Source organism: Priapulus caudatus, unplaced genomic scaffold, assembly GCF_000485595.1.
Source record: "Priapulus caudatus unplaced genomic scaffold, Priapulus_caudatus-5.0.1 Scaffold69, whole genome shotgun sequence".
NCBI classification, from domain to species: Eukaryota; Metazoa; Priapulida; class Priapulimorpha; order Priapulimorphida; family Priapulidae; genus Priapulus; species Priapulus caudatus.
Window position 1 is genome coordinate 427,311 of NW_014577130.1, and position 18,961 is coordinate 446,271.

The 18,961-nt window shown below is 43.0% G+C and overlaps 2 protein-coding genes across 4 annotated transcripts in view; one reads left to right on the forward strand and one right to left on the reverse strand.

Annotated features, from left to right (window-relative positions):
* Window positions 1-13,380, forward strand: part of LOC106821344 (flocculation protein FLO11-like) — a 24,205-nt gene extending 10,825 nt beyond the window's left edge. The window contains exons 8-19 of one of the 3 annotated variants that reach the window (XM_014826101.1): window positions 1-274; window positions 359-1,004; window positions 2,515-2,604; window positions 3,282-3,392; window positions 4,646-4,768; window positions 5,036-5,182; window positions 5,485-5,607; window positions 6,357-6,446; window positions 7,138-7,257; window positions 8,360-8,534; window positions 11,687-11,777; window positions 12,684-13,380. In XM_014826101.1, coding sequence (XP_014681587.1) covers window positions 1-274; window positions 359-1,004; window positions 2,515-2,604; window positions 3,282-3,392; window positions 4,646-4,768; window positions 5,036-5,182; window positions 5,485-5,607; window positions 6,357-6,446; window positions 7,138-7,257; window positions 8,360-8,534; window position 11,687 — 1,900 coding nt within the window. In that variant the 3' untranslated portion in view covers window positions 11,688-11,777; window positions 12,684-13,380. Of the gene's footprint in view, window positions 1,005-2,514; window positions 2,605-3,281; window positions 3,393-4,645; window positions 4,769-5,035; window positions 5,183-5,484; window positions 5,608-6,356; window positions 6,447-7,137; window positions 7,258-8,359; window positions 8,535-11,686; window positions 11,778-12,683 lie in introns of all 3 variants that reach the window. The other 2 variants (XM_014826100.1, XM_014826102.1) reach the window with 2 other exon arrangements.
* A 367-nt stretch (window positions 13,381-13,747) lies between these two features.
* LOC106821336 (alpha-N-acetylgalactosaminidase-like) lies at window positions 13,748-17,915 on the reverse strand. Its single transcript, XM_014826094.1, has 4 exons — window positions 17,796-17,915; window positions 15,969-16,408; window positions 15,444-15,619; window positions 13,748-15,056 (listed from the first exon to the last, which is right to left on the reverse strand). Exons 1-4 carry the CDS (start codon window positions 17,913-17,915, stop codon window positions 14,821-14,823), a joined length of 972 nt encoding a protein of 323 aa, XP_014681580.1. The 3' UTR covers window positions 13,748-14,820.
* Between the last annotated feature and the right edge of the window lie 1,046 nt (window positions 17,916-18,961).

Here is an 18,961-nt window from a genome sequence, read left to right on the forward strand (position 1 = left end):
TCAGAAGACGCACACCACCTCTCTTCAGACTTCTCAGACTGCCTCCTTACAGTCTTCTCAGACTGCCTTCTCTCAAACTTCTCACACTGCCTCCCCTCACAATTCTCAGACTGCCTCCCATCAGACTTCTCATGCTGGCTCCCTGCAACAACCACCCGGCGGCAGGAAGTGGGCGAAGCCAGTCGACGATGCAGACAAGGATGCTGCACGCGTCGGCGCCTTCGTGTCGCTAACGACGAGCTTCGCCGCAGCGAGGCATCTCCCCGACAACGACGACGACGACGACGACGACGACGACGACGGGGAATTCGCGATTGTCGACGAGCCGTTTGTGTTTCGCCGACGTTTGACAAAGGAAGTCGCCAGGAGCGCAGCTAGGATTGCCAGCAAGAGCGCAGCCAAGATCCCTGGCAAGAGTGCAGCCAAGAGTGCAGCCAAGATCGCCAGCAAGAGCCCTGCCAAGAGTGCAGCCAAGAGCTCTGCCAAGAGCCCCAGCAAGTCTGCGAATGCTTCGACGAGCGGGAAGAGCGGGGCGAGACGGTCGGCCGATCCTGCTGACGTGTCATCGGATGCGGAGATGAACGGGCCGACGGATGACGGGACGCTGCGCGGGGTCGAGAGAACGCAGAGGAAGACAGACGCGAGCGCGAGGAGAGGAAGTTCGGATGCGGGCGAGGCGAGCGCGCCGAACGAAGCTCGCAGGGTCTCGTCGCCACGGAAACGAGCTACGGTCGACGACGACGACGACGACGCGCCGTTGATGAGGACGAAACGAGGGCGAGGGCGAGGGCGAGGGCGAGGGCGAGGGCGCGCAGGGGTGCCGGCGTCGCGAATGAGGAAGGCCCGCATGATCGTCGACGACGACGACGGAGGCGACGGCTCGGAGGAGGAGCCGCCGCTGAAGAGCGCGCGGCAGTTTGTGCCGCGCGACGGAGAGGAGGGTCTGAGGATGGCCACGCTCCAGACACCCATCTCCGAACCCGACCGCACGGCCAACGACACCGGTAACGTCTAGTTAGATCCGCACTCGCGGTTTGGTACTGCCAACGACACCGGTAACGTCTAGTTAGATCCGCACTCGCGGTCTGGTACTGCCAACGACACCGGTAACATCTAGTTAGATCCGCACTCGCGGTCTGGTACTGACAACGACACCGGTAACGACTAGTTAGATCCGCACTCGCGGTCTGGTACTGACAACGACACCGGTAACGTCTAGTTCTATCCTCAGTCTGACATGGTGCTGCGTTCGTAGGAGAATTCGTTTGAGAGTCGTCGGTCAACGAATACTGCAGATGAAAACCATTGAGGTTTATTTCTCTGACGGGCCAACTCGTTCTTTTGCTTTCGCATCCTTGTTGCTCCTCTGACTAAACCTGTTGATTTAGAATATTTCGGAAATTCATTTACAAGTAAAGATGAGATTTTTGAAGGCTGAATTTTTAGCTCACCTTGACATCGCCAAGATGAGCTATTGCCATGGGGTGTCGTACGTTTGTCCGTCCGTCCGTCAACAATTGGCTACGGTCAACGATAACTCAAGAACCGTTTGACCCACATGTTTCAAATTACATACAGTTGTTATACTCCTGTGGTAGAGGTTTGAACGTCCTATTTTGGAGCACGCCAGGCGACCTAATTTCGAGCCACGTCCACTTTTTGGCAAAAATGGAAATGGCCATAAGTCAGTTCAGGTTCAACGGATTTTGCTCATTTCTGGTATGTGAATGAATAAGGACTAGTCCCAAAACATATCACACAGGTTTTGAATTTTTTATTATTATTACGCAAATTAGGTAGATTCTAGCAATTTCACTATGCATTTCAGTGTCTGCCTACGGTCAACGATAACTCAAGAACCGTTTGACCCACATGTTTCAAATTGCATACAGTTGTTACTCATATGGGAGAGATTTGAACGTCCTATTTTGGAGCACGCCAGTCGACCTACTTTTGAGCCACGCCCACTTTTTGGCAAAAATGAAAATGGCCATCTAGATTCATTTGATTTTGTTAAATTTTGGTATATGAATGTGTAAGGCTAGCCTCAAAACAGTTGTTATGGGAGAGATGACAATTCCTATTACGTTTATTTCGTCTAACTGGTTAACAACTATAATCATACCTATATACATGTAATATTGTGTTTTAGATTCTTCGTTACATTAATTTGACGAATATTTTATTGTTTTTATTTGGGCGATATTCGAAAACCAAAATGGCGGTCATTTAGGCGTAGCGCCATCTCTCGTCAAGATTTCAGACTTTCAGATCTGAAACATTTATTTTCGCATCAAAACTTATGCATATATCATTATCAAGAGTATATAATGAGAGATATGCTATATAATGGGAGTTCTCCCATATATACTCTTGCTTTATATATCCCCCCTCCTTCTATCACACCCAAGGTGAGCTACAGTGTCATTGACACTTTCATTAAATGATGCCAGTGGTCTGAACTATGTGTAGTGTGGCCTGTTCTGTAAGTTATCTGTTTTGTTCTCATTATAGTACTATGGAGGAGTGGGCCCAGCATATGGAGGAAGAGCCTACCAGCACTATCACAGTCATGTGAATTTACCGATCGTACTAATTCCTCAGGTAGTAACTCATGATCACTGGAAACTCGCACTGCTGGTGTGTAGCCACGAGACGTTACCCGCTCTCCCACCCTGATTCTTTTTCTTCCTACCGTCTATGAATGAAACTTTCTTCTTCCAGTTACCTTTACCAGGCAGGCAGCACATGTTCCTGTCGAAACCCATAGCAGTGACTTTGTCCTCATGTATTCGTGCATAAATACAATGTCACTGGTCCTAATCAAGTTGTGCCCTTTCTATGAGAGCATCATTACTGAACTGTATTTCCATCACGTCTGCCGAGATGGGGCCAATTTATGCTGACTCATGCCGTGTCACAGCTGTGTTTTCACTGATCCTTTTGTGTTTGTTTCCTTCTAGTTTGTAACACTTCAGCTACATGATGACCTTTTTCGTTGTCTCTGTTCCTGTGTAGATGTCAGTGTTATGACTTACATAGTCTCCCCACGACGATAATCACCATCTGACGTTCTCGAGAAAAAAATAGTCACCACGTTTAAAACCTAAAGTTTGCATGTCAGCTTTAGAAGGACTGCACTTTCACAATAGTTTTAACTGTGGTAGGGATTCTACATTAGAAGTGTTTTTGATAAGATAATAGTCTGTGCAAAACATTGCTGGGAACTAGGAACATGTTAAAATTGATCGATAACTTTGATGGCATTGAATTCTTCGCAGACGAGATCAGATGCATGTCTTCACCAGAGAACCTGTCACCGATAGAAGCTCCAGGGAGCTCAAAGATTCCATCGAAAAAGCGAGCATCGAATAAATCGAAGAGAAAGTCAGGTTTGTATTATATATGAAGGTTGTGAGTGATTTGTTGTGATTGTTGCGACCCATGCAAACATCATTCCATCATCTGAGAACGTATGGCTCTAGCCATTTTGCAAAAGCGACCATCGATCGCACAATTTGCACCATAGTCCAGTCATAAAGTGCACTCCAGTGTTCTCTTCAGGGTGAAATTGAAACAGGGGGGGAGGGGAGGGGGAGGGGGGAGGGGAAACTAGGGGGGTCCGGGGGCCTGGTCGAATCACTGGCAGCAAGAACAAGTCCGCACCTGCAGCTACAACACACACGCATCTATTGACTATATATAACAACATTATATATAGTTATATATAACTACTATAACAACTATAGCTACTATAACAACTATAACAACTATATATAACGTTGTTATATGCGTTGTTATATATAGTCAATAGATGCGTGTGTGCTGTAGCTGCAGGTGCGGACTTGTTCTTGCTGCCAGTGGGTCGAATGGGAATTCTTGCCGAGGTGGCCCCTCAATTGCCAGTAGCAGCAGCGCCTCCAAAGCTGACTCACTCAGCCTGTTCCTCATGTAGCCATTCCCATTAAAAAACAAAACAAACAAAAACCGCGAGCGCGCCCGGTTTGCGCAACGTAGGGAGAAGCCTGCACTCTACCGGGAAATCGAGTGAAACAAGCTGGATTATTCACTAATGTGTTGGTATTGGTCCATATAAACCCCCCCAAAAAAGTTACAAAATTTTCGTTGGTCCGAACTCTTCCTGGACGATTGTGATACAATAGTTCTATTAAAGGACAAATAATATTCTATTGTTTGTATTCAATCAAATCCTATGTGCATGATTCTTTATCGAGTATCTGGGTTGTTGAGTTCGTAAAGCTTCGTAATCAATACTTGTTTAAATTTAAACAGTAACGCGTATGGTTATTAATGATCGATCTATAACACTTTTTAGGGATGAATCATACTTCTGAGTGTTTAAATAACACCAGAATTCGATCGGGCATCCAAAAAAAACCCAGAAAGCATACCTAACATGCCATATGTCAGAAAACACCGAAATTTTGGTACGCGAAAATCGGAAAAAGGGCTTGGCTCGTAAAAAAGTTTCCGACCAACGAAAAGTTTGTAACTTTTTTGGGGGGTTTATATGGACCAACTTGTTTCACTCGATTTCCCGGTAGAGGCCTTATTTGGCACTTTATGACTGGACTACCACGGTGGTAGTGAACTCTGTGTGACTCTGACTCCTACTACGTTGCAGCACCTGTGAGCGTAACCGATGAAAACGATGATGCTGTGGAAGGAGATGCTGAGTCAGAGGAGGAGGAGGAGGAGGTTCATCGGAGGATGCAAGCATCCACACCAATGCCTTCTGCAGGGCAAAGTATGGAAACTGTTTCTCGCCCGTCAGTAACGAATGCCATTCTTACAAGCTGTCAACATCAGCGTGAATAATAGTTAATATTAATAATAAATTTACTCAAAAGTCTTGTATTTATCATCAATGTATTTATTTCAGCTGCAGACGTTCCTCATGTTTATTTATACCGATGCGATCGCTATAGTGCAGTAAGAGCTTGTGGGTTGCGGCGCGAGTTTTCGTTGAATCGTATTCCGAATGTGTTTTATCCAGAATTAATGTCAATTTCAGCAAAGACTCCAGCGTCCATTCTTAAGAGAAGGAGGGCGGGATACAGCACAATGACCTCTATGGGTGGAATGCCGCAGCATTATTTTGAAATGACGCGCGGCATGACACCGGCAACCATCAATATACTTCAAAATAAAAAAGTCGTGTGTAAGTCTTTTTGTCACTGTATCTGTCTATCTGGGTGTTGTTCTAATAGACTTATATCATATTTGCCGTGATTTGCTGTCAGATCAATTATGTGCTTTTGAAAATAAGTTTGTCTCTTTGCGCTTGTTCATCTGCGAAAATAACTAGCTTACTTTTCTGTTATTGCAAAGTTCCTTGATCATGCACTGACAGGCGCAATTGATGCTCAAATGATACTAATGTATACTTCTTTGTAATCGTAATTTGTAATTATCGCCATCACGTACCTTTACGATGGATCATGGGTATACTCTATTCGGTAGTTCATCCAGACTGGGACGAGACACAATTGAAGGCTCAAGGTCTACGAAGGTCGGAAAGAAATAGGGTTCCACCGCTAGCCTTTTGGAAGAATGAGCGCATCATATACGAGAAACGTCAGTCTGGTGAGTGCAACAATATGCTATATTGTCTTAATACTAGCATTCCAGTTGAAAGCATAGCCTCTCGTGTAATTTCTGCATGTTTCACAATCTATTACAATTATGCATGCATTAAATCACATAAATTTTGCGACGTTGTATTACGCGGTTATGCTCAATCTGTACAGTGCGTATTGATATATGTGTAACGAAGCTACTCGTTAGCGGGGTGGGACTACTGGCGATCTAAGTCTAGGCGTGGGTAGGTGTAGGCATATGGGTAGATGCAGGAGTGGGAATACGCAAACCAACAGAGATAGACAACAACTAGTAGTAACGTACCACATTGGTTTATATTGTCCGACATGACAAACTAGATTTGAGATACAGGATAGGTAATACAAGATATGAACGCTGGAGCAAACGATGAACAAGAGTCCGTCAGGAAGACAGCCAAGTTCTCCCCAGCTCGGCTAATGCCTTCGCTTTTTAAGTCTGTCTTTAATTGGTTATCATAAACCCGCGCCTTAGTGACACGTTTCTCACGGCGCGAGTTTCTCACGGTGCGATTTCGAGAGCAGGTGGTCCTCCACCATCGCCTCTTCTCCTTTGTCGCACCTAGGTGTCACCATCGGGATTCATTCCCCGATGGGCGGGCTCGGATGTAGCCGGATGTGCCTGTGTATAGATTAGTGGGAGATATTCATTGTTTTACAGTTTTAAACGATAGTGCTTAACAAATGCATTAAAATGTCTTTCGTTCTCTCTCACAGGCGTTGGATTCAAAATCGCTGGTATTGCTTCTCCCATTAACGATACTCCGAATAAGAGGAAGGCACAAAAACCCGTCAAGAAGCACAAGCGTACGTATACATGTGTTGTAGTCTTTAGCTCAGGACAAACTATGGCAGAACCCCTACTCATAAATATTTACATAATTGTGTCATTATGTCTGTGTGTCCATCACTTGGTGTACATATAACATGTGCATGCGTCTTACCGAAATGGTGAACGTTCTTTTAGACATTCTTTCATTGTTACATCTGACGTTCTCATTGCTCCGAAAAAGTTATCCTAAATGTTTGTGTACAGATATGTCATATTGCTTGTTGTACTTCTTTTATGTCTAGTTATGTCTTTTTTTTGTATGCTCTGACTAATCAAGTTTAGCTCACATTTATTTATTTATTTATTGTATTTAGCGATTTTTTTCAGCAACTCATTTTTATATGAATTTTATGACTGTAGTATGCTCTGATTGAGTGGCAAATAGTGAAGCATACGTAACAATAATTATATACACCGGTGTAGGATGGCTATGCACACTATGTAGCAAGTGTATGCCTTTTGAGAACATATATATATCATCAGGGGTGAATAATGACAAATTCTTTGTTAAATTAACTTGACAAATTCTTTGTCAAATTTTACAAAATTTTGTCAATTTTAATTGAAAAAAAATTATCTTGACAAATTAATTTGTCATTATTTACGCCTGATATCATGTATCATGTGATATCACACACACACTCATGCATTCATTGCACCACGCAGGTCTTCCGAAGACGCCGAGAAATTTATCCATTCACGTGCCTCTGGATGACAGTGATGTTCAGGAGGTACCAGACATGGTCAAGGTCTTTGATCGTGAGCAGCAGGAAGAAGTCTGGATGGGTAAGCAGGCAGTGACACAGGGTTATTAATTAATTAATTAATAAGTGATTTAATTAAATCAAATCTATTTACATCTTGACTAAATCCTTAATGCATGCTGTATACAATAACATCCTGGTTGGCGCGCAACAAATGTTAGAAAACGGAGCCCTAACCAAAACAGTGCTCTACAGGGTCATGCTCACAAGGTGCTAGCAGTCATCTGGAATGCTAGTGAATTGTAGTGGCTGTGCCTATGGTCCTTGCTTCCTGGCCTTCAGCCCCCTACATTCCGATTAATTAAAAAAAACAGTTAATGTTGCAATGCAAGTTTTTAGTTTTACAAGACATTTCAGAGGTTGCTACATAAACAATCTGGTAAATACAGTGACCAGTTCATGCAGTTTTTTTCCAGATGTTTTAAAATTGTGTTGTACTACGTCACGAATTTTCTATGGTAAAATTTGTTAAAAAAAATTGCCTTAAAAGTAAGAACTAACGGGACTAAATAAATCGTCAAATTCTTACCTGATAAGATTGTTTCTCAACTAGTTAAAAATCCAAAAAACCTGGACGATTTGACTTAATGTTCTCAACATTAATTGCTTGCTATGGGCTATGTATGGGTCACGAGTGTATGTTCACATCGAACAATATAGTAAAATAGGAAGTATAATGCAGCAATTTAACCATAAAATGTGAACAGAATTACTTATATTTTGTGAAAAAATGGAAATATTTTTTTATTTTTTTATTATTTACGGTGACGTAATCACTTTAAAGATTTAAGATTAGGTTGCGAGATGAAATCCTTCAAATATCATACCTTACATATATTTATATAGGATATATATATATATATATATATAGAATGTATATATATGTGTACCCGTATCCTTGGACCTTGGTGTGTATGTGTGTATGTACATGTGGTCAGTGCAGGTAGAAAGACAGTTTTTCAAGCCCAAAAGAAATGCGTTTCATGTCGAGAATCGACTGTGAACGAGAATTAAATTGAATTAATCTTCGCATACTATGTGTAGTCTACTGGCGTTGTATCGTCTGCGCGTGTGGTAAATTAATACGTGCGACTCTACGTCACTACAATGCTGCTGCCTTTCAGAGTGCGTTAAGCCCTACGAGAGCCACTACTTTGTCGGACCCTTCGGCGAGCCGGCTATGCACGACGACCCCATTATACTGAGCAGGATGGTGCAGCAGCGGAAATTCACCATGGGCGAGCTGATTATCCACCCGCTGCAGAGAAGGAAGTCTCGTTCGTCCGCTCCGGTACGATGGTGAGCATCGCTAGCTGCTTGCTGTACTCGGGACAATCTTCGTTAGCGATGGTCGGGGGCAGAGGGTGTGGTGGTCTGTAACGATGTATGCTTGTGTGTAAATGTGAACTGCAGATGCGTGAGATTCGTGTGGCCTAGATGTAGGTTTAGATGTTGCCTAGATGTTGTTGATGGACTTGCATGCGTGAAGTTAAGGCGACCAGCCCCTGCCTTACTACTTATATCCTACTCATATACCTATACCCTACTTATACTTATACCTATACCGCTACTTATAATCTATACGCTTACCCTACGTTATACTTATACTATACCTACTTATTACTTATACCTATACCCTACTTTAACTTATACTATACCCTATTATACTTTACCCTATACCCTATTATAATATACCATAACCCTACTTTACTTATCCGTATACCCTACTCTAATACTTAGGACTCCTCCTCTCCCTATACCCTACTTCATACTTATACCTATACCCTAACTTATACTTATACCTTATACCCTACTTATATACTTATACCTACACCTCTACTGGTATACTTTTATCCTTCATTTACCTATACCCTACTTATACTTGATACCTTATACCCTACTTATACTTATACGCTCATACCCTACTTTATACTTTAATACCCTACACCTACTTATATTATACTTTATACCTATACCCTCTTTGTTTTTTTTTCTTTTTTTTTTTTTTTTTTTTTTTTTTTTTTTTTTTTTTTTTTTTTTATTTTTTTTTTTTTGTTGTTTTTTTTTTTTTTTTTTTTTTTTTTTTTTTTGTTTTTTTTTTGTTTTTTTTTTTTTTTTTTTTTTTTTTTTTTTTTGTCTTTCTTTTTTTTTTTTGTTTTTTTTTTTTTTTTGTTTTCTTTTGTTTCTATTATACCTCCACCCTACTTATACTTTATACCTATACCTATTTACCCGTGACTAATATCACTGTTATAACCTATTAACGCGCTACTTTAAATATTACCTATTACCCTTACTTATACTTTATACTCTACTTATCCTATACCTACTTATACTTTTACCTATACCCTTACTTTATACTTATACGTATTACCCCACTTATACTTATACCTATGTACCCTACTTATACTTATACCATATACCCCTACTTATAACTTATAACGTAATACGCCCTACTTATTACTTATATAAAAACCCCTATACCCTACTAATATACTTTATCACGCTTATTACCCTACGTTATACTTATACGTATACCCTACTTTATACTCTCATTACTATACCCTATTATTACTTTACTTATACCCTTACTTATACTTAATACCTATAGCCCTACGCTTACCTAATACCCTACTTATACTTATACCTTACCCTACTTATACTTTATACCTATACCTGTAATACTATACCCATACTTATACTTATACCTATACCCCCTACTTGATACTTATTACGTATTACCTACTTATACTTATACTATACCCTACTCTATATTATCCTATACCCATACTCTACTACTTATCACGTACTACCTATTTACTACCTTATACCTATACCTACTTATACATTTATACTGGTATAGCTACTTATATTAATACGTATTACCCTACTTTAACTTTATACCTCACTACCCTATTTATACTTATACCCTATACCCTACTTATATCTATACCTCATACCCTACTCTATTTACTTACTACCTCACTCACGCCTACTCGAACTTATACCTATACCCTACTTATTAATTATACCTATACCTACTTATAACTCTATACGGTATTCACCCTACTCTCATACTTATACCTAGTACCCTCACTTATTACTTTTTATTACCTATACCCTACTTATACTTATACCTATACCCTACTTATTACTCTATACCTTACACCTCACTTAGACTATATTACTTATCACCTATCACCCTACTTAATACTTATACCTAGACACCTACGTATACTTATACGCTATACCCTACTCTTATACTTATACTAACACCCTCTCTATACTTATTACTTATACCTATACCCTACTTTGTACTCTATACCTACACCCTACTTTATACTTATACCCTATACCTATACCCTGACTTTACTTACTACCTTATTTCACCCTACTATATAATTATACCTATAACCCTATTATACTTATCACCTACTACCTATACCCTACTTTATTACTTATACCTAACCCTACTTATAATACTTATACGTATACCCTACTTTATATCTTATTTACCTATTACGCCCCCCACCCCCCACTTATACTCTATACATATACCCTACTGTATACTTCTTACGTATACCCTACTTATACTTATACCTATACCCTACTTTACTGCTATCACTATACCCTCCCACCTTATACTTATTACCTATTACCCTACCGCTATACTATACCCCTACGTATACTATTCATACCTATACCCTATCTTATACTTGTACTACCTATACCTAATCAACTGATACCCTACTTACTACTTCGATACCTATAACCCTACTTATACTCTACTACCGTATCCCTCCTTATCACTCTATACCCTATCACCCTACTTATAGATATACCTCATACCCTCTTATACTATATACGGTATATCCTATTTACTACTTATACTTATGTACCCTACCTTATAATTATTTACGGTATAGCCTACTTATACTTAATAACGTATACCTACTTACTACTTATACTATTTACCCGATTTGATACTTATACCTATACCCCTACTTATAATTATTACCTATACCCTTTATATATATACTGATACCCCACTTATACTTATACCTATACCCGATTCTATTACTTATAAACTATACCCTACTTATACTTATACCTATACCCTACTTATACTTATACCTATACCTATACCCTACTTATACTTATACCTATACCCTACTTATACTTATACCTATACCCTACTTATACTTATACCTATACCTATACCCTACTTATACTTATACCTATACCTATACCCTACTTATACTTATACCTATACCCTACTTATACTTATACGTATACCCTACTTATACTTATACCTATACCCTACTTATACTTATACCTATACCCTACTTATCATCTATATGTTTTTAAATAGATTATCTTATCTGCATGTACAATAGTTGTAATATTGTGTCGGTCGCTCGTCTCATTGTGCATTTTCTTTTATTTTGCAGATGTTCAGAATCATAGTAGGAAAGATGCTAGTCACGATACACAATACGACGATCACGATGGAGTCTGGAGGCTCTTTCTTTGTACCTGCAGGTATGACCCAATGTCATCCACGTGTCTGCCTTAGCTCCTTAACAGAAATCTTGAAACAACAGAAACAGGCGCAATCCTAAGAATGCAGTGCTACACTTACATCAGTCTTCTCTTAGTTTGTGTGAACGATACCTTCCACGTTCGTTCGTAGACGAGTTACTTTACCGATAAGTTATTACTTATCATAGATTTTCCTTCTTAACTGGATTGGAAGTAAACACAAATTCCACTATGTGACATTCACATTTGGCAGCGCAGAATAGTGAGTTCTATCAATGCAAAAACCGATTGGCAATTGTACAAAAGACATCATTTCTGTGGAATCAAAGTATCGAGTCAGGAGGTTGATTTTGTATCCACTCACAACCCAGTTCAGAAGATTAGTCAGCGTTGTTTACAGATGGGTGTTGTACCCTCGTTGGATCGTGTGTAAATTGTTCCTGTTTGTATTCGTAATGATGATTGATTGAATTATATACTAGTGGCATCTGCATCGTGTGTAGGAATTGTACAGAGAAACCTTGATTTTACGAGCCCCGATTTAGCGCGAATTCGGATATAACGTGACGAGTCATTGGACCTTTTTGTTTGCTCTTTCCGGAATTGAAGTTTTTTTGGTGAGTTAAGCCGGCCTTAGGTCATTAAGTTTCAAAGGTATTCAAAGGTTTCTTTATGTTCAAAGGTAATTTACTTGCCAGAAGGTAAACGTGCAAAAAACGGATCAAATAGGGTGAAAATAGGAGTGTTTTAGGATGTTATGTCAACATTGGGTCAGTTTATATGCTGATTTTCTTGAACCCCGATTTAGCACGACCCCGCTTTTTTCGCGATGACATTTTATGGACCTCAACGATCGCTTTATAAGGGGGCCACACTGTACTCATAATGTCAATGTGCTTACTCTAGGAAACACGTACAGCATCAGGAACTTGAGGAATGATGATGCGAAGCTGTCGTTCACCCAACTGAATGACTGATTTTTCCGGACAGTAACTACTTGCGATGATCGTAGTGACACAAACCTGCGTCTGCGTCAGCGTGTATATTGTTACACAGATGGCGCCAGTCGACGAGTGGAGAGTGTGAGGTATTATTATCCCATCGTCGAGAGAGTAACTTGTTCCGAGTCTCTCATGAGGTGCTTGTATAAAATAAGTGCAAGTTACATTAATATTGGTTACATTAGCTGGTGCTCATTTCCTGGCAAATGTCTTTCTATTTAGTCTTTTAGTAGTTATGCATTGTTTTACACCGTTATACAGTAGGCACTGTATAAATAGATAATTGGCATGCCCTCATAAACATATTGTAAATATAATGTGAATCTTTCACACATGTATGTAAACCTAGAAGAGTTAATGGTAATCTTGAAAATTGGATGTAACCGTAGCGAACTTTCTTTTTTTGCATTAGTTGTACATAGTCATGATTTTGGGAGGTTGCCAGTTTCAAGTAATATTGTGAAGATTTCAAACAGTGACAGGCAAATTTCGCACTTAGTTCTCCATCAGAGTGCAATAGTAAATATAGCATTTATATATAACAGGGTTCATTTTTACTCAACCGTGAAGATTGGAAACGTACCGCTTATGTTTCGCCTCCTGTCAGGAGGCTTTCTCAAAGCTAACTGATGATAATCAGCTTTGACTACCAGATGGTGTGGTGGTCAATAGCTTAGTCCACACGTGACTAAGCCTGTATCCCCCCTCGTCCCGGTTGATGTTTGGGGTCTTGTGGATCTTTTGACCACCACACCATCTGGTGGTCAAAGCTGATTATCATCAGTTAGCTTTGAGAAAGCCTCCTGGCAGGAAGCGAAACGTAAGCGGTACGTTTCCAATCTTCACGGTTGAGTAAAAATTAACCCTGTTATATATATTAGTCTACTAACCGAATGAACTTATTTAATGAATATAGCATTTGTTACAAATATTTTACCAAGGTGCACTGAATGTAGAAAAAACAACAAGCTGGATTATGGCTGTTTTGTATCTACTCATTGTAGTTACAGGACATGGAATTTTGTACATGCAGCTCATTCATTTAACACACCGTTGTTCTTCCGCATTCCATTCGTTGTAATTTTTATACCAATTTTCAGGAATTATTATACTTTTGTTATTAAATGTGGATATGAAATGCAGATTATATATTAGGGAATATATTATGACCGTTGTCCGAGTGTGGACTTGGCTACCGAAATGACACCGACAGATCATACTATCACTCCATTTCTACATGTTAGTTCAATGTTCACAGTGGCTTTATTACACTTGAAAGAATTCAAATTTTTATTAGGGCCATTTCAGTTCATGCTTTCCTTAGATATTAATTGACACGATAATAACACACATTTTGAGCCCTCGTGCCAATAATCTGAATATAATTTGCATTAGGGGTGCAATGCATCGGAATTATGAAGTTCTTGCTCAATTGCAACTTTAGCTTGAAATAAACATCACAGTTTTGGTCCTATGCCGTGCAAAATTCCTTAACCAGTTAACCTGAACATAATAGCGCTAGCTGGCACATCACTTGGTCGAGTAATGACAAGATGGCTACAACATTATTGTTGGGAGTATGACTCAGCTGCTTAATTGGGTCATTTGATATATTCCTGAGTACAATTCGGCAGGAAATTTGGACAGGCTGGAATGCCAAAATGATAATTACCTGCCAGTAATATCGTTTTAGTTTCTAGTAACCATAATGAAACTAGAAAAATATTTCAGTTACAGGCGACTGTTTATAAGTAGTTCCGCCCAAAACCAAAAAATTGGGATTCCGGCCAGAACTAGACATATTCAAGATCCAATGCACCCCTAAGGCTAATACATGTAATCCTCCACGTGTAAAAATAAACTTCATTATTAATTTAATTATACCATCGCCCAACCTCACCGATCACTGCAATCACATGATCTGAATATATAATACAATTAATACTATTAGGGATTCACAATCCAAACCTTTAGTTCGTCGACTCGACTGTGACAGCGCCTGTATATATTAACCGCTAGCCCGTGGGCGCACTATAGTTCTACTATATCTGCGTGAGACGCACTGGTGGCCGCGCGCGCAACACGCGAGCCTGCTTCTCGTGATGCTGCGCGATCGCCGTGATCATGATGACGCCCGTCGGGTTGACACGGCAGCTGAACGTATCGTCCGGACTCATGAAGCCGTAGTATCTGTTGGTAAAGATCTCCTCTACTTCGTATCCGCCGCTGTCCAGCAATCCTAGCTGCTTGAGTGCGATGGAGAGCTTCACTGGGCCTCCTGTGAGTGCAAAAAGCCGGTAGGTGTTATAGAAAATTGGCCGCGGAGGCCAATCGTGGCACGTATCAGTTCATCTAGGTTTTGTGAATACAAGTTTGATATCTTCCGTACTGTGGCCCATATGATCATCATGTCACTAAAGCTACATCCGTGATGTATGCACCAAACTTGTGCGTAATGAACGCAGGCTGTGGTTCAATCAAACTCGCACCGACTGGAACTACAGCGGCAACGAAATGTTTATTGTGCAATTATTTATTTACAAATACATATTCACAATTAGATGCGAGCCAAACTCACAAAAAAACGTGGCTAATTTGTGCTTTGTCGTTTAGCAGCTTGATTGTAAAATCGCGCGTGCGTGATGCATACGCCGGCCGCTCTCACCGTTGTCGTCACGGTTGAGTATCACCACAGCCTGACTGCCGGGCGGGGAGATCGGACGTGACCAGACTTCAACCCGAGGTCGCTCCAGGTGCAGTGCCTTTCTAGCGGGTAGCTGCACCTGCCCCACAGGCTTGCCCTGCATGCCCAGCACGTCCTGATTGACGGCCAACACTTTCCTGTCATTCAACGACAACGACGCATGGAATTAGTTGGATGCAGTGACGTCCGCTAGATACCTCAGATATCGTCAGGAGTGTATATTATCTACACTATATATATCGTATAATAGTCTATATTATACACTCCTGATATCGTTACTATTTGTGAGAGCAGAATATCGTCGGACGAGCAGCAAAGTGTGAACACCTGGTACCACACGCACATGAAAAGAAACCTCGCATCTCATTCGTGGAAACCCAAGTACAAATCTGCGTATGGCGTTTTTACTTTGATATACCCTGTATGCCTAATGTACTCTACTACCACCACGATAAAGCCAATTGAATAAAACGAATTCGACGCCACCTGTTGAGCAGGATCTCGCGGAACTCCGGCCGGATGTTGCGAAGGTCGTTCGACATGTACAGCGGCGCTGCGAGGACGGCCCACATCGCCATCTGCGCCCTCGACTGCTCGTAGCTGAGCCCGAAGTCGCCAACGATGAGCATGTCGGGGTCGTTCCACGCGCCGGGCGCCGCGACGGGCTGGATGTGCGCGCTCGCGTTGCGGTAGTAGTCGAAGACGCCGAGCACGCTGCGCCACGAGTCGGCGATGTCCGCGTAGACGCGCCACAGGTTGCAGTGGCGCGCGAGCACGGTGAAGTTTGCGTGCGGGTCGTACGCGGGCCAGCTGCACGAGTACTGCACGCGACGGCCCGTTGCGTTCAGGTGCCGGCCCATCGCGACGTAGCCCGCCGCCATGTCCTCGATCTTCGCGTAGCAGCCGTCGAATTTCAGGCCGTCCACCTGTGGAGCGAGGCAACGAAACGTGTTTCTATTGGACGTCGCGCGCAGCTGTGTACCTTCGCGTAGCAGCCGTCGAACCTCAGGCAGTCCAGCTGCGGAGCGAGGCAACAAAAATTTGGACCCACCATGAGTCAGCCGACTTCCCCCCCCCTAAAGGTGTACACCTGACTCCCCACCACCACCACCCACCCTTCCCAAAGGTGTACACCTGACGTCCCCACCACCACCACCAACCCCTCCCAAAGGTGTACACCTGACGTCCCCACCACCACGCAACCGCCTCCAAAGGTGTACACCTGACGTCCCCGCCACCACCCACCACCACCCTCCCAAAGGTGTACACTGACGTCCCCACCACCACCACCCCCCTGCCCAAAGGTGTTACACCTGACGTCCCCACCACCACCACCACAACCTGGCCAAAGTCTACCCTGACGTCCCACCACCACCCACCCTCCCAAGGTGTACACCTGACGTCCCCACACCACACCACACCCCTCCAAAGTGTACACCTGACGCTCCCACCACCCGCCACCCCACAACCCCTCCAAAGGTGTACACCTGACGTCCCACCACCACCACCCACCCCTCCCAAAGGTGTACACCTGACGTCCCCACCACCACACCACCCTCCAAAGGTGTACACCTGACGTCCCCACCACCACCACCACACCCCTCCCAAAGGTGTACACCTGACGTCCACCACACCACCAACCCTCCCAAAGGTGTACACCTGACGTCCCCACCACCACCACCCACCCTCCCAAAGGTGTACACCTGACGTCCCCACCACCACCACCAACCCTCCCAAAGGTGTACACCGTGACGTCCCCCACCACCACCCACCCCTCCCAAAGGTGTACACCTGTACGTCCCCCACCACCACCACCAAACGGCTTCCCCAAAGTGTACACCTGACGTCCCCACCACCACACCCCACCCCTCCCAAAAGGTGTACACCTGACGTCCCCCACCACACACCCACCACCCCTCCCAAAGGTGTACACCTGACGTGCCCCACCACACCACAACCCCTCCCAAAGGTGTACACCTGACGTCCCCACCACCACCACCCACCCCTCCAAGGTGTGACACCTGACGTCCCCACCACCACCACAACCCCTCCAAAGGTGTACACCTGACGTCCCACCACCACCACCCACCCCTCCCAAAGCTGTACACCTGACTACCACCCACCACACCTCCCAAAGGTGTACACCTGACGTCCCCACCACCACCACCCACCCTCCCAAAGGTGTACACCTGACGTCCCCACCACCACCACACCAACCCCTCCCAAAGGTGTACACCTGACTACCCACACCACCCACACCCTCCCAAAGGTTACGGTCGTGCTCGACTCGCCGCCCCGCCACGACGTACGTACCTTCCACTTTGCAAACAGCTCTGCGTCCTGCTTCAGGTAGTTACTTGGCTGCCCGGCTAGCCGCCGCAGCGTGAAGTTGCCAAAGTCTCCGTAGATGGCCAGCTTGAGTCCCGCGCGCATGCATCGTAATCGGCCAGCCACGCAATGCCGTGCGGGAACGCGCTCGTGATCCGCCACCAGGTTGCCGTCGGCGTCGCGCTGCTCTCTCTCCGCCCAGCAGTCGTCGATGGCACGAAGTCGTTAGCCGGCGGCTGAGGTAGCCGTCGCGTTGACCATGCGGTCGGCCATGTCTGCGAACGCATGGGCGCGGCGGCGCGTCGAGGAATGCGCGCGAGAAATGATACACTTATACATTATATATTTATGTCGATAAAACGGCAACACCAAGCTGTTAGCCGTGCGACACCATGGTGTACCTTTTTATGCAATAACACTGTAATTTTAACATATTACATTATACACATCCTAGAACTGTATATAATATGGTAGCTCATAGAAAATCAGTCTCCTTGTTATAACGAAAACTTGTTAAAATGATTAGAGGATATTTATTATTTACATGATAATTTATGATAATGCAAACATCGTGCATTTGCTCACGAACACAAGAGCAAGTATGACGCTTAATCATTAACTTTGACGGCCACATTTAGATCCCATTATTGGTACACGTATCGTAACCATAGCTTTCGACTCGCGAGTCAATCACTGATGGTCTTGGTGTCTCGACTATTTATCTGCACTCACCCGTGAACAGACGCTACTTAGCAGTTTTCCGGGTCATTCGCCACAGTCGATGTTGCAACGGAATCGCTCCCAGTTCATCCAGCCATAGTTGGTGTGCGTGCCATCCCATTGTCGAGCGGGTTTCACCACACAGGGCAAGCAAGATGAGTGCGAGAGCAATCGTACTTGCATGCGCCCACCTACTTGGTGGCTTCATATTTTTATGGGTGTGCAAACTGGAATTTAGATAGACAAATAGAAGAAATTAGCATTTTACTGTGGTTTGATATGAAGTTTAATAATATTATTATTTATTAATAATAATATTTGAAGTGTCTAAACAAACCGGATCGTTTCGGTATCCTGAAAACTACTACAACCGGCTCTCTTCTCTGATTGGCAATTTTGTCACTATTTCATTTTTATTATTTTTGGCTAAA